Consider the following 16,351-nt stretch of genomic DNA (forward strand, 5'->3'; position numbering starts at 1 on the left):
CAGAAACATTCACAGCTCTTAGAGACTTACCCAGAAAGACCCACAGCTTTTAGAGACTTAGCCAGAAATACTCACAGCTCTTAGAGAGTCACCCTGAAAGATCTACAGATATTAGAGACTTATCCAGAGAGACTCACATCTCCTAGAGACTAACCCAGAAAGACTCACAGATATTAGAGACTTACCCAGAAAGACACACAGCTGTAATCGCTGCCAAAGGGCCTCCTGCAAAGTATTGACTCAGGGGTGTGAATACTTATGTAAATTAGATATTTCTGTATATAATTTTTAATGAAGGTGCAAACATTTCTAAAAACATGTTACAGTTTGTCATTATGGTTTATCATATACTCCCTATAGGCCCCGGTCTAAAGTAGTGCACTATACTCCCTATAGGCCCTGGTCTAAAGGAGTGCACTATACTCCCTATAGGCCCTGGTCTAAAGGAGTGCACTATACTCCCTATAGGCCCTGGTCTAAAGGAGTGCACTATACTCCCTATAGGCCCTGGTCTAAAGGAGTGCACTATACTCCCTATAGGCCCTGGTCTAAAGGAGTGCACTATACTCCCTATAGGCCCTGGTCTAAAGGAGTGCACTATACTCCCTATAGGCCCTGGTCTAAAGGAGTGCACTATACTCCCTATAGGCCCTGGTCTAAAGGAGTGCACTATACTCCCTATAGGCCCCGGTCTAAAGTAGTGCACTATACTCCCTATAGGCCCCGGTCTAAAGGAGTGCACTATACTCCCTATAGGCCCCGGTCTAAAGTAGTGCACTATACTCCCTATAGGTCCCGGTCTAAAGTAGTGCACTATACTCCCTATAGGCCCTGGTCTAAAGGAGTGCACTATACTCCCTATAGGCCCTGGTCTAAAGTAGTGCACTATACTCCCTATAGGCCCTGGTCTAAAGTAGTGCACTATACTCCCTATAGGCCCTCGTCTAAAGTAGTGCACTATACTCCCTATAGGCCCTGGTCTAAAGTAGTGCACTATACTCCCTATAGGCCCTGGTCTAAAGTAGTGCACTATACTCCCTATAGGCCCTGGTCTAAAGTAGTGCACTATACTCCCTATAGGCCCTGGTCTAAAGTAGTGCACTATACTCCCTATAGGCCCCGGTCTAAAGTAGTGCACTATACTCCCTATAGGCCCTGGTCTAAAGGAGTGCACTATACTCCCTATAGGCCCTGGTCTAAAGGAGTGCACTATACTCCCTATAGGCCCTGGTCTAAAGGAGTGCACTATACTCCCTATAGGCCCTGGTCTAAAGTAGTGCACTATACTCCCTATATATCCTGGTCTAAAGTAGTGCACTATACTCCCTATAGGCCCTGGTCACTTTGTCATTATGGTTTATCATGTGTAGATTAGTGAATCATTTTATATATTTTTACAGTTTGTCATTATGGTTTATCGTGGGTAGATTAGTTTATAATTGTATATATTTTTACAGTTTGTCATTATGGTTTATCGTGTGTAGATTAGTGAATCATTTTATACATTTTTAGCCCATTTTGAATTTGAGCTGTAACACAACAAAATGTGGAATTAAGTCCAATTCAGTGTATTCAGACTCCTTGAGTTTTTCCACATTTTGTCAAATTAGAGCCCTATTCTAAAATACAAGTAAAAAATCCTCATCAATCTAGACACAATAGCCCATAATGACAAAGCAAAAAGAGGTTCTTAGACATTTTTGCAAATGTATAAAAAAAGAAAAGAAAAGGAAATATCATATTTACATAAGTATTCAGACCCTTTACTCAGGACTTTGTTGAAGCACCTTTGGCCTAGATTACAACCTTGAGTCTCCTTGGGTATGACGCTACAAGCTTGGCACATTGTATTTGGGGAGTTTCTCCCATTCTTCTCTGCAGATCCTCTCAAGCTCTGTCAGTTTGTATTCACTTTGTCATAATGGTGTAGATTGATGAGGAAAAACACCATTTAATCCATTTTAGAATAAGGCTGTATCGTAACAAAATGTAGAACAAGTGAAGGGGTCTGAATACTTCCTGTACCTCTTTAGTTCAAGGGGACCTGTGGTACTTCCTTAGTTCATAAGATTTCAACAATCATTCTGGTTTGAAATGTGAGGCACGCTATCGTCACAGAAAAAAAGCAACTAGGGATTTTATACCAAATGAAGTGTTTTCTCACCAGGATATCTAGATCACACACACACACACACACACACACACACACACACACACACACACACACTGGTTTCCATCAGGTATGAAACATGATTAACATCACATGTACAAAGAATCTGGACTAACAATTGGCAAAGTTTCTCTGAACGCAGGGAAACACACGCACGCACGCACGCACGCACACACACACACACACACACACACACACACACACACACACACACACACACACACACACACACACACACACACACACACACACACACACACACACACACACACCATCTGAAATGTGAAGTCCCAGCTCCCTCCTGCAAACCTGTAATTCAAACTGTCATTATTCGAACCAATTACTTTTGTTGGCATGGCACCCTATAGGTCCCGGTCTAAAGTAGTGCACTATACTCCCTATAGGCCCTGGTCTAAAGTAGTGCACTATACTCCCTATAGGCCCTGGTCTAAAGTAGTGCACTATACTCCCTATAGGTCCTGGTCTAAAGTAGTGCACTATACTCCCTATAGGTGCACTACTCCCTATAGGCCCTGGTCTAAAGTAGTGCACTATACTCCCTATAGGCCCTGGTCTAAAGTAGTGCACTATACTCCCTATAGGCCCTGGTCTAAAGTAGTGCACTATACTCCCTATAGGCCCTGGTCTAAAGTAGTGCACTATACTCCCTATAGGCCCTGGTCTAAAGTAGTGCACTATACTCCCTAAAGTAGGCCTTCCTATAGGTCTAAAGTAGTGCACTATACTCCCTATAGGCCCTGGTCTAAAGTAGTGCACTATACTCCCTATAGGCCCTGGTCTAAAGTAGTGCACTATACTCCCTATAGGCCCTGGTCTAAAGTAGTGCACTATACTCCCTATAGGCCCTGGTCTAAAGGAGTGCACTATACTCCCTATAGGCCCTGGTCTAAAGTAGTGCACTATACTCCCTATAGGCCCTGGTCTAAAGTAGTGCACTATATAGGGAATAGTGGTACCATAGGCCCTGGTCCAAAGGCTCTGGCCCTTTAAAGTAGTGCACTATATAGGGAATAGGGTGCCATAGGGCTCTGGTCTAAAGTAGTGCACTATATAGGGAATAGGGTACCATAGGGCTCTGGTTTAAAGTAGTGCACTATATAGGGAATAGGGTGCCATAGGGCTCTGGTCTAAAGTAGTGCACTATATAGGGGATAGGGTGCCATTTAGGATGTACACTGTGTGGATGTACATGGTAGGTATGATATTTCCAACCCCTCCTCCGTCAGGTTCTGTATGGAGTATAAGATGGAGTCTCTGACTACCCACTGTACGGTGGAGAACAGACCACACACCCACTGGATGCAGTACCTACGTGAGGGCTACACGGTGTGTGTGGCGTGCCAACCCCCCGCCATGCGTAACCATAGCGGCAGCTGCCAGGGAGACGGACAAGAATCCAACAGGTACGGAGTCACGGACGGATCATTTTTAAAAGACGTTTGGTATTATAAAGAAAGTCATGTAAGCCCTTTGTTCGAGTCAGTGCAGCTATGTAGTTAGGCTTTGATGTCCAATCCCCTGGAAATGGCACTAGTTGATTGATCATACATTATTACATTATTCAATGTGTAGACTATATGAGATAGTACTGTATTCTTAGTTTGTGGTAACATTTGACTGATGTACGAGTTTATCAAAACAGTTGCATAGATGAAGACTAGTCTAGTCAGGATAGGATACATTTATTATTATAATAGTTTTTTAAAACTGAAAGGTGAAAAATGTTTTCACACACAGTAGTTGTGTTGTCGTCAGTGTGATCTTTGTGCTGCTGTAGATTTGACCCCTCATCACTCCTGTTAGAACATGCATATGTAAATATATATGCATATATGTACATATATATGTGTATATATGTATGTATTTCCCCTGGTATCTCTAGGTCTTCTCCTTTAACCCTGTGTATCATGGACTGCCTCCAGGTCTTCTCCTTTAACCCTGTGTATCATGGACTGCCTCCAGGTCTTCTCCTTTAACCCTGTGTATCATGGACTGCCTCCAGGTCTTCTCATTTAACCCTGTGTATCATGGACTGCCTCCAGGTCTTCTCATTTAACCCTGTGTATCATGGACTGCCTCCAGGTCTTCTCCTTTAACCCTGTGTATCATGGACTGCCTCCAGGTCTTCTCCTTTAACCCTGTGTATCATGGACTGCCTCCAGGTCTTCTCCTTTAACCCTGTGTATCATGGACTGCCTCCAGGTCTTCTCCTTTAACCCTGTGTATCATGGACTGCCTCCATGTCTTCTCATTTAACCCTGTGTATCATGGACTGCCTCCAGGTCTTCTCCTTTAACCCTGTGTATCATGGACTGCCTCCAGGTCTTCTCCTTTAACCCTGTGTATCATGGACTGCCTCCAGGTCTTCTCCTTTAACCCTGCTGTATCATGGACTGCCTCCAGGTCTTCTCCTTTAACCCTGTGTATCATGGACTGCCTCCAGGTCTTCTCATTTAACCCTGTGTATCATGGACTGCCTCCAGGTCTTCTCCTTTAACCCTGTGTATCATGGACTGCCTCCAGGTCTTCTCCTTTAACCCTGTGTATCATGGACTGCCTCCATGTCTTCTCATTTAACCCTGTGTATCATGGACTGCCTCCATGTCTTCTTTAACCCTGCTGTATCATGGACTGCCTCCAGGTCTTCTCCTTTAACCCTGTGTATCATGGACTGCCTCCAGGTCTTCTCATTTAACCCTGTGTATCATGGACTGCCTCCAGGTCTTCTCCTTTAACCCTGTGTATCATGGACTGCCTCCAGGTCTTCTCCTTTAACCCTGTGTATCATGGACTGCCTCCAGGTCTTCTCCTTTAACCCTGTGTATCATGGACTGCCTCCAGGTCTTCTCCTTTAACCCTGTGTATCATGGACTGCCTCCAGGTCTTCTCCTTTAACCCTGTGTATCATGGACTGCCTCCACCAATCCAGTATTATTGGTAGTATTGAACGACTATAGAGAAAAATGATCCTGAGGAAAATAAAAACAGGTGTTCTTAGTGGAAAAGTGTCTGATGTCCTGTGAGGAGCTGCTCCATTGGCTGGCTGTCAGCCATATTAACCTATGTCCTGTGAGGAGCTGCTCCATTGGCTGGCTGTGAGCCATACTAACCTATGTCCTTTGAGGAGATGCTCCATTGGCTGGCTGTCAGCCATACTAACCTATGTCCTGTGAGGAGCTGCTCCATTGGCTGGCTGTCAGCCATATTAACCTATGTCCTGTGAGGAGATGCTCCATTGGCTGGCTGTGAGCCATACTAACCTATGTCCTGTGAGGAGCTGCTCCATTGGCTGGCTGTCAGCCATATTAACCAATGACCTGAGAGGAGCTGCTCCATTGGCTGGCTGTCAGCCATACTAACCTGTGTCCTGTGTGTTTTACAGTGAGGAGCTGCTCCATTGGCTGGCTGTGAGCCATACTAACCTGTGTCCTGTGTGTTTTACAGTGAGGAGCTGCTCCATTGGCTGGCTGTAAGCCATACTAACCTGTGTCCTGTGTGTTTTACAGTGAGGAGCTGCTCCATTGGCTGGCTGTGAGCCATGCTAACCTATATCCTGTGAGGAGCTGTTCCATTGGCTGGCTGTGGGCCATACTAACCTGTGTCCTGTGTGTTTTACAGTGAGGAGCTGCTCCATTGGCAGGCTGTGGGGAACTCTGGCTGTCGTGGAACGTGGAAGAAGGTCCAGAGAACAGCATACTGCTCCTGTCCTCACGTCCACAGCTTCCTCTTCATATAAACACACAGGAAGTCTTACTTGCGGTCCTACTTGCACCCGTATTCCCTATATGGTGCACTACTTTAGACCAGAGCCCTATGGCACCCTATTTCCTATATAGTGCACTACTTTAGACCAGAGCCCTATGGCACCCTATTCCCTATATAGTGCACTACTTTAGACCATAACCCTATGGCACACTATTCCCTATATAGTGCACTACTTTAGACCATAACCCTATGGCACCCTATTCCCTATATGGTGCACTACTTTAGACCAGAACCCTATGGCACCCTATTCCCTATATAGTGCACTACTTTAGACCAGAACCCTATGGCACCATATTCCCTATATAGTACTACTTTAGTGGCACCCTATTCCCCTTTAGCTACTTTAGACCAGAACCCTATGGCACCCTATTCCCTATATAGTGCACTACTTTAGACCAGAACCCTATGGCACCCTATTCCCTATATAGTGCACTACTTTAGACCAGAACCCTATGGCACCCTATTCCCTATATGGTGCACTACTTTAGACCAGAGCCCTATGGCACCCTATTCCCTATATAGTGCACTACTTTAGACCAGAGCCCTATTCCCTATATAGTGCACTACTTTAGACCAGTCAAACAGTATCCTTGTCCTAGAGACACGTACATGGTTGACAAAGCGTCACCCCAGGATAAGGCCAACACGAAACCCTTCTTTTACGGGCTTCTAAAATCCCCTATGGGGAAAATTAATGGGGGAAAAAATGATTGGATCCATTTTTGACACTAGGTTTTTATGCTAATTATAGGGCTCTGGTCAACAGTAGGGAATAGGGTGACTGGTAATCTATAGGGCTCTGGTCAACAGTAGGGAATAGGGTGACTGGTAATCTATAGGGCTCTGGTCAACAGTAGGGAATAGGGTGACTGGTAATCTATAGGGCTCTGGTCAACAGTAGGGAATAGGGTGACTGGTACTCTATAGGGCTCTGGTCAACAGTAGGGAATAGGGTGACTGGTACTCTATAGGGCTCTGGTCAACAGTAGGGAATAGGGTGACTGGTAATCTATAGGGCTCTGGTCAACAGTAGGGAATAGGGTGACTGGTACTCTATAGGGCTCTGGTCAACAGTAGGGAATAGGGTGACTGGTAATCTATAGGGCTCTGGTCAACAGTAGGGAATAGGGTGACTGGTAATCTATAGGGCTCTGGTCAACAGTAGGGAATAGGGTGACTGGTAATCTATAGGGCTCTGGTCAACAGTAGGGAATAGGGTGACTGGTACTCTATAGGGCTCTGGTCAACAGTAGGGAATAGGGTGACTGGTACTCTATAGGGCTCTGGTCAACAGTAGGGAATAGGGTGGCATGTTGGACACAGTAAGTCATATCCACACCAAAAACAACACACAATCAAAGTTATGCATCTTTATTTAATGAAATCAGTTTGTTAAAACTATTGTTGTAAGAACATTTGAGTAACGTTTCTATGTACAGACAACCGCATGACATTCTTAACTCATTTACTATACACAATGCTGCTTTTCTATTGTCACTCTTAATATTGCAGAAATAAAAAACACTGTATAATAAATTAAATAAAACGATGAATGACATTTAACAATGTTTTTTTCTTCTTCTAATTAAAAAAAACATTTTGTTTGATTGTTTTTCTGCTTTGTGTGTTTTAGTTATTGATCGGTAGAAGCTATTGATTAGTTAACTAGAGGTTATAAATAGTCCAATTTGTAAGTCGCTCTGGATAAGAGCGTCTGCTAAATGACTTAAATGTAAATGTAAATGTAGTGCAAACAAGGTAATCTTCTGTACAAGTTTTCAAGCTGTGCTTGTCCACAGCAGGATAAACACCTCCCTCTGCTGGTTACTGGTAGTAATAACATAATCACAACAGCAATTTCCTCAACAATACACATTTGCATTGAAGCGGCATGCTAACAAAAGCCCGGGATTCAATCCGATCGCTGGTTGAAGACAATACACCTTTTAAAAGCAAGATTCTCGCGTTTGTGGAGATCGAATTCATGGTAAACTGTGCATATGTCAGCTAAATTGGAAATGACCTTAAATCGGATTGAATCCGAGCCTTAGTCACACTCAGTGGCAACTCTGGAAATACAAAGACCCAGAAGCGTAAAGTACAATTCCTTCTGTAACCGTGAGTGACTAATGGTCTTGCTTAAACAGAGCTTTAAATGTAGACTCAGCTAAGTGAAGAGCAGCACCGCAGATGAGCGATATGCAACCGTCCGCTCTTAACACAGCCACAAATCTGTACAGGTGCATGGGTTCTCTTCACGCGTGGAAGCCAGGTCACCAAAACAGCGGAGAAGTTGAGCCTCGCGCTTCAACGCTATTAGTTGTTGCGGAAATTGACCCCCCTATGCGGTTTACTTTCTGCATGTACGTCATAACGCTGAGTTTACCTTGAAGAGGAATAAAGGGGATAGAACAACACCACTAACAGTAGGTCATATAAACACCTGAGTCCAGAACAGACCAGAAGACCCAGTCAATACCACTAACAGTAGGTTATAAACACCTGAGTCCAGAACAGACCAGAAGACCCAGTCAATACCACTAACAGTAGGTTATATACACACCTGAGTCCAGAACAGACCAGAAGACCCAGTCAATACCACTAACAGTAGGTTATATACACCTGAGTCCAGAACAGACCAAAAGACCGAGTCTCAAATGGTACCTTATACAAATCAAATCAAACTTTATTTGTTTATTCGTCCGAATACAACAAGTTTAGACCTTTCCGTGAAATGCTTCCTTACAAGCCCTTAAACAACAGTGCAGTTCAAGAGCTGTTAAGAAAATATTTAACAAATAAATTAAAGTAATTAAAAAAAAAAGTAACACAATAACATAAAAACAACTAGGCTATATACAGGGGGTACCGGTATGGAGTCAATGTGGAGACTATATACAGGGGGTACCGGTATGGAGTCAATGTGGAGACTATATACAGGGGGTACCGGTATGGAGTCAATGTGGAGGCTATATACAGTCCAGAACAGACCAAAAGACAGAGTCTCAAATGGAGGCTATATACATTTGGGTACTGGTACAGAGTCAATGTGGAGGCTATATACAGGGGGTACCGGCACGGAGTCAGTGTGGAGGCTATAACAAATACAGGGGGTAATTTAAAAACGGAGTCAGTGTGGAGTCTATATACAGGGGGTACCGTATGGAGTCAATGTGGAGGCTATATACAAGGGGTACCGGTACGGAGTCAATGTGGAGGCTATATACAGGGTACCGGTAAGGAGTCAATGTGGAGGCTATATACAGGGGTACCAGTACGGAGTCAATGTGGAGACTATATACAGGGGTACCGGTACAGAGTCAATGTGGAGGCTATATACAGGGGGTACCGGTACAGAGTCAATGTGGAGGCTATATACAGGGGGTACCGGTACGGAGTCAGTGTGGAGGCTATATACAGGGGGTACCGGTACGGAGTCAGTGTGGAGTCTATATACAGGGGGGTACTGTGCGGAGTCAATGTGGAGGCTATATACAGGGTACCGGTGCGAGTCAATGTGGAGGCTATATACAGGGTACCGGTAAGGAGTCAATGTGGAGGCTATATACAGGGGGTACCGGTACAGAGTCAATGTGGAGACTATATACAGGGGTACCGGTACAGAGTCAATGTGGAGGCTATATACAGGGGGTACCGGTACAGAGTCAATGTGGAGGCTATATACAGGGGGTACCAGTACAGAGTCAATGTGGAGGCTATATACAGGGGGTACCGGTACGGAGTCAGTGTGGAGGCTATATACAGGGGGTACCGGTACGGAGTCAATGTGGAGGCTATATACAAGGGGTACCGGTACGGAGTCAATGTGGAGGCTATATACAGGGGGTACCGGTACGGAGTCAATGTGGAGGCTATATACAGGGGGTACCGGTACGGAGTCAGTGTGGAGGCTATATACAGGGGGTACCGGTACAGAGTCAATGTGGAGGCTATATACAGGGGGTACCTGTACAGAGTCAAGTGTGGAGGCTATATACAGGGGTACCGGTACGGAGTCAATGTGGAGGCTATATACAGGGGTACCAGTACAGAGTCAATGTGGAGGCTATATACAGGGGGTACCAGTACAGAGTCAATGTGGAGGCTATATACAGGGGTACCGGTACAGAGTCAATGTGGAGGCTATATACAGGGGTACCGGTAAGAGTCAATGTGGAGGCTATATACAGGGGTACCGGTACAGAGTCAATGTGGAGGCTTTATACAGGGGTACCAGTACAGAGTCAGTGTGGAGACTATATACAGGGGGTACCAGTACAGAGTCAATGTGGAGGCTATATACAGGGGGTACCAGTACAGAGTCAATGTGGAGGCTATATACAGGGGGTACCGGTACAGAGTCAATGTGGAGGCTATATACAGGGGGTACCGGTACAGAGTCAATGTGGAGGCTATATACAGGGGGTACCTGGTACGGAGTCAATGTGGAGGCTTTATACAGGGGGTACCGGTACAGAGTCAATGTGGAGGCTTTATACAGGGGGTACCAGTACAGAGTCAGTGTGGAGACTATATACAGGGGGTACCGGTACAGAGTCAATGTGGAGGCTATATACAGGGGGTACCGGTACAGAGTCAATGTGGAGGCTATATACAGGGGTTACCGGTACAGAGTCAGTGTGGAGGCTATATACAGGGGATACCGGTACAGAGTCAATGTGGAGGCTATATACAGGGGTACCGGTACAGAGTCAATGTGGAGGCTATATACAGGGGTACCGGTACAGAGTCAATGTGGAGGCTATATACAGGGGTACCGGTACAGAGTCAATGTGGAGGCTATATACAGGGGGTACCGGTACAGAGTCAATGTGGAGGCTATATACAGGGGTACCAGTACAGAGTCAGTGTGGAGGCTTTATACAGGGGGTACCGGTACAGAGTCAATGTGGAGGCTATATACAGGGGGTACCGGTACAGAGTCAATGTGGAGGCTATATACAGGGGGGTACCGGTACAGAGTCAATGTGGAGGCTTTATACAGGGGTACCAGTACAGAGTCAGTGTGGAGACTATATACAGGGGGTACCGGTACAGAGTCAATTTGGAGGTTATATACAGGGGGTACCAGTACAGAGTCAATGTGGAGGCTATATACAGGGGGTACCAGTACAGAGTCAGTGTGGAGGCTATATACAGGGGGTAGCAGTACAGAGTCAGTGTGGAGGCTATATACAGGGGGTACCGGTACAGAGTCAATGTGGAGGCTATATACAGGGTGTACCAGTACTGAGTCAGTGTGGAGGCTATATACAGGGGGTACCAGTACAGAGTCAGTGTGGAGGCTATATACAGGGGGTACCGGTACAGAGTCAGTGTGGAGGATATATACAGGGGGTACCGGTACGGAGTCAATGTGGAGGCTATATACAGGGGGTACCGGTACGGAGTCAATGTGGAGGCTATATACAGGGGGTACCGGTACAGAGTCAATGTGGAGGCTATATACAGGGGGGTACCGGTACAGAGTCAATGTGGAGGCTATATACAGGGGGTACCGGTACGGCGTCAATGTGGAGGCTTTATACAGGGGGTACCGGTACAGAGTCAATGTGGAGGCTTTATACTAGGGGGTACCAGTACAGAGTCAGTGTGGAGACTATATACAGGGGGTACCAGTACAGAGTCAGTGTGGAGGCTTTATACAGGGGGTACCGGTACAGAGTCAATGTGGAGGCTATATACAGGGGGTACCGGTACAGAGTCAATGTGGAGGCTATATACAGGGGGTACCGGTACAGAGTCAATGTGGAGGCTATATACAGGGGGTACCGGTACAGAGTCAATGTGGAGGCTTTATACAGGGGGTACCGGTACAGAGTCAATGTGGAGGCTTTATACAGGGGTACCAGTACAGAGTCAGTGTGGAGACTATATACAGGGGGTACCGGTACAGAGTCAATGTGGAGGCTATATACAGGGGGTACCGGTACAGAGTCAATGTGGAGGCTATATACAGGGGGGTACCGGTACAGAGTCAATGTGGAGGCTTTATACAGGGGGTACCAGTACAGAGTCAGTGTGGAGACTATATACAGGGGGTACCGGTACAGAGTCAATGTGGAGGCTTTATACAGGGGGTACCAGTACAGAGTCAGTGTGGAGACTATATACAGGGGGTACCGGTACAGAGTCAATGTGGAGGCTATATACAGGGGGTACCGGTGCAGAGTCAGTGTGGAGACTATATACAGGGGGTACCGGTACAGAGTCAATGTGGAGGTTATATACAGGGGGTACCAGTACAGAGTCAATGTGGAGGCTATATACAGGGGGTACCAGTACAGAGTCAGTGTGGAGGCTATATACAGGGGGTAGCAGTACAGAGTCAGTGTGGAGGCTATATACAGGGGGTACCGGTACAGAGTCAATGTGGAGGCTATATACAGGGGGTACCAGTACAGAGTCAGTGTGGAGGCTATATACAGGGGGTACCAGTACAGAGTCAGTGTGGAGGCTATATACAGGGGGTACCGGTACAGAGTCAGTGTGGAGGATATATACAGGGGGTACCAGTACAGAGTCAGTGTGGAGGATATATACAGGGGGTACCGGTACGGAGTCAATGTGGAGGCTATATACAGGGGGTACCGGTACGGAGTCAATGTGGAGGCTATATACAGGGGTACCGGTACAGAGTCAGTGTGGAGGACTATATACAGGGGGTACCAGTACAGAGTCAGTGTGGAGGCTTTATACAGGGGGTACCGGTACAGAGTCAATGTGGAGGCTATATACAGGGGGTACCGGTACAGAGTCAATGTGGAGGCTATATACAGGGGTACCGGTACAGAGTCAATGTGGAGGCTATATACAGGGGTACCGGTACAGAGTCAGTGTGGAGGCTTTATACAGGGGTACCGGTACAGAGTCAATGTGGAGGCTTTATACAGGGGTACCAGTACAGAGTCAGTGTGGAGACTATATACAGGGGTACGGTACAGAGTCAATGTGGAGGCTATATACAGGGGTACCGGTACAGAGTCAATGTGGAGGCTATATACAGGGGTACGGTACAGAGTCAATGTGGAGGCTTTATACAGGGGTACCAGTACAGAGTCAGTGTGGAGACTATATACAGGGGTACCGGTACAGAGTCAATGTGGAGGCTTTATACAGGGGTACCAGTACAGAGTCAGTGTGGAGGCTATATACAGGGGTACCGGTACAGAGTCAATGTGGAGGCTATATACAGGGGTACCGGTACAGAGTCAGTGTGGAGACTATATACAGGGGGTACCGGTACAGAGTCAATGTGGAGGTTATATACAGGGGTACCAGTACAGAGTCAATGTGGAGGCTATATACAGGGGTACCGGTACAGAGTCAGTGTGGAGGCTATATACAGGGGGTAGCAGTACAGAGTCAGTGTGGAGGCTATATACAGGGTACCGGTACAGAGTCAATGTGGAGGCTATATACAGGGGGTACCAGTACAGAGTCAGTGTGGAGGCTATATACAGGGGGTACCAGTACAGAGTCAGTGTGGAGGCTATATACAGGGGGTACCGGTACAGAGTCAGTGTGGAGGATATATACAGGGGGTACCAGTACAGAGTCTGTGTGGAGGATATATACAGGGGTACCAGTACAGAGTCAATGTGGAGGCTATATACAGGGGTACCGGTACAGAGTCAATGTGGAGGCTATATACAGGGGTACCGGTACAGAGTCAATGTGGAGGCTATATACAGGGGGTACCGGTACAGAGTCAATGTGGAGGCTATATACAGGGGGTACCGGTACAGAGTCAATGTGGAGGCTTTATACAGGGGTACCGGTACAGAGTCAATGTGGAGGCTTTATACAGGGGTACCAGTACAGAGTCAGTGTGGAGACTATATACAGGGGGTACCAGTACAGAGTCAGTGTGGAGGCTTTATACAGGGGGTACCGGTACAGAGTCAATGTGGAGGCTATATACAGGGGTACCGGTACAGAGTCAATGTGGAGGCTATATACAGGGGGTACCAGTACAGAGTCAATGTGGAGGCTATATACAGGGGTACCAGTACAGAGTCAATGTGGAGGCTATATACAGGGGTACCGGTACAGAGTCAATGTGGAGGCTTTATACAGGGGTACCAGTACAGAGTCAGTGTGGAGACTATATACAGGGGTACCAGTACAGAGTCAGTGTGGAGGCTATATACAGGGGTACCAGTACAGAGTCAATGTGGAGGCTATATACAGGGGGTACCGGAACAGAGTCAATGTGGAGGCTATATACAGGGGGTACCAGTACAGAGTCAGTGTGGAGGCTATATACAGGGGGTACCGGTACAGAGTCAATGTGGAGGCTATATACAGGGGGTACCAGTACAGAGTCAATGTGGAGGCTATATACAGGGGGTACCAGTACAGAGTCAGTGTGGAGGCTATATACAGGGGGTACCGGTACAGAGTCAATGTGGAGGCTATATACAGGGGTACCGGTACAGAGTCAATGTGGAGGCTATATACAGGGGGTACCGGTACAGAGTCAATGTGGAGGCTTTATACAGGGGGTACCAGTACAGAGTCAGTGTGGAGACTATATACAGGGGGTACCGGTACAGAGTCAGTGTGGAGGCTTTATACAGTACAGGTCAGTGTGGAGACTATATACAGGGGTACCGGTACAGAGTCAATGTGGAGGCTATATACAGGGGTACCCGGTGCAGAGTCAGTGTGGAGACTATATACAGGGGTACCGGTACAGAGTCAATGTGGAGGCTATATACAGGGGGTACCAGTACAGAGTCAATGTGGAGGCTATATACAGGGGGTACCAGTACAGAGTCAATGTGGAGGCTATATACAGGGGGTACCAGTACAGAGTCAGTGTGGAGCTATATACAGGGGTACCGGTACAGAGTCAGTGTGGAGGATATATACAGGGGTACCAGTACAGAGTCAGTGTGGAGGCTATATACAGGGGTACCGGTACAGAGTCAATGTGGAGGCTATATACAGGAAATTTACCGGTACAGAGTCAATGTGGAGGCTATATACAGGGGTACCGGTACAGAGTCAATGTGGAGGCTATATACAGGGGTACCGGTACAGAGTCAATGTGGAGGCTATATACAGGGGTACCAGTACAGAGTCAATGTGGAGGCTATATACAGGGGGTACCGGTACAGAGTCAATGTGGAGGCTATATACAGGGGGTACCAGTACAGAGTCAATGTGGAGGCTATATACAGGGGGTACCAGTACAGAGTCAGTGTGGAGGCTATATACAGGGGGTACCAGTACAGAGTCAGTGTGGAGGCTATATACAGGGGGTACCGGTACAGAGTCAATGTGGAGGCTATATACAGGGGGTACCGGTACAGAGTCAATGTGGAGGCTATATACAGGGGGTACCAGTACAGAGTCAGTGTGGAGGCTATATACAGGGGGTACCAGTACAGAGTCAGTGTGGAGGATATGTACAGGGGGTACCAGTACAGAGTCAGTGTGGAGGATATATACAGGGGGTACCGGTACGGAGTCAATGTGGAGGCTATATACAGGGGGTACCGGTACGGAGTCAATGTGGAGGCTATATACAGGGGGTACCGGTACAGAGTCAATGTGGAGGCTATATACAGGGGGTACCTGTACAGAGTCAATGTGGAGGCTATATACAGGGGGTACCAGTACAGAGTCAGTGTGGAGGATATATACAGGCGGTACCAGTACAGAGTCAGTGTGGAGGATATATACAGGGGGTACCGGTACGGAGTCAATGTGGAGGCTATATACAGGGGGTACCGGTACGGAGTCAATGTGGAGGCTATATACAGGGGGTACCGGTACAGAGTCAATGTGGAGACTATATACAGGGGTACCAGTACAGAGTCAATGTGGAGGCTATATACAGGGGGTACCGGTACAGAGTCAATGTGGAGGCTATATACAGGGGTACCAGTACAGAGTCAGTGTGGAGGCTATATACAGGGGGTACCAGTACAGAGTCAGTGTGGAGCTATATACAGGGGTACCGGTACAGAGTCAGTGTGGAGACTATATACAGGGGTACCGGTACAGAGTCAATGTGGAGGTTATATACAGGGGTACCAGTACAGAGTCAATGTGGAGGCTATATACAGGGGGTACCAGTACAGAGTCAGTGTGGAGGCTATATACAGGGGTACCAGTACAGAGTCAGTGTGGAGGCTATATACAGGGGTACCGGTACAGAGTCAGTGTGGAGGATATATACAGGGGTACCAGTACAGAGTCAGTGTGGAGGCTATATACAGGGGTACCGGTACAGAGTCAATGTGGAGGCTATATACAGGGGTACCGGTACAGAGTCAATGTGGAGGCTATATACAGGGGGTACCGGTACAGAGTCAATGTGGAGGCTATATACAGGGGTACCGGTACAGAGTCAATGTGGAG

General features: G+C 46.9%; 1 protein-coding gene across 1 annotated transcript in view; it reads left to right on the forward strand.

Annotated features, from left to right (window-relative positions):
• The window catches only part of LOC135572159 (somatomedin-B and thrombospondin type-1 domain-containing protein-like), a 13,976-nt gene extending 7,719 nt beyond the window's left edge, over window positions 1-6,257 (forward strand). The window contains exons 5-6 of the mRNA XM_065019233.1: window positions 3,418-3,594; window positions 5,810-6,257. Of these exons, the coding sequence (XP_064875305.1) occupies window positions 3,418-3,594; window positions 5,810-5,927 (295 nt within the window). The 3' untranslated portion in view covers window positions 5,928-6,257. The remainder of the gene's footprint in view (window positions 1-3,417; window positions 3,595-5,809) is intronic.
• Window positions 6,258-16,351: the final 10,094 nt, after the last annotated feature.

Source organism: Oncorhynchus nerka, linkage group LG6, assembly GCF_034236695.1.
Source record: "Oncorhynchus nerka isolate Pitt River linkage group LG6, Oner_Uvic_2.0, whole genome shotgun sequence".
NCBI classification, from domain to species: Eukaryota; Metazoa; Chordata; class Actinopteri; order Salmoniformes; family Salmonidae; genus Oncorhynchus; species Oncorhynchus nerka.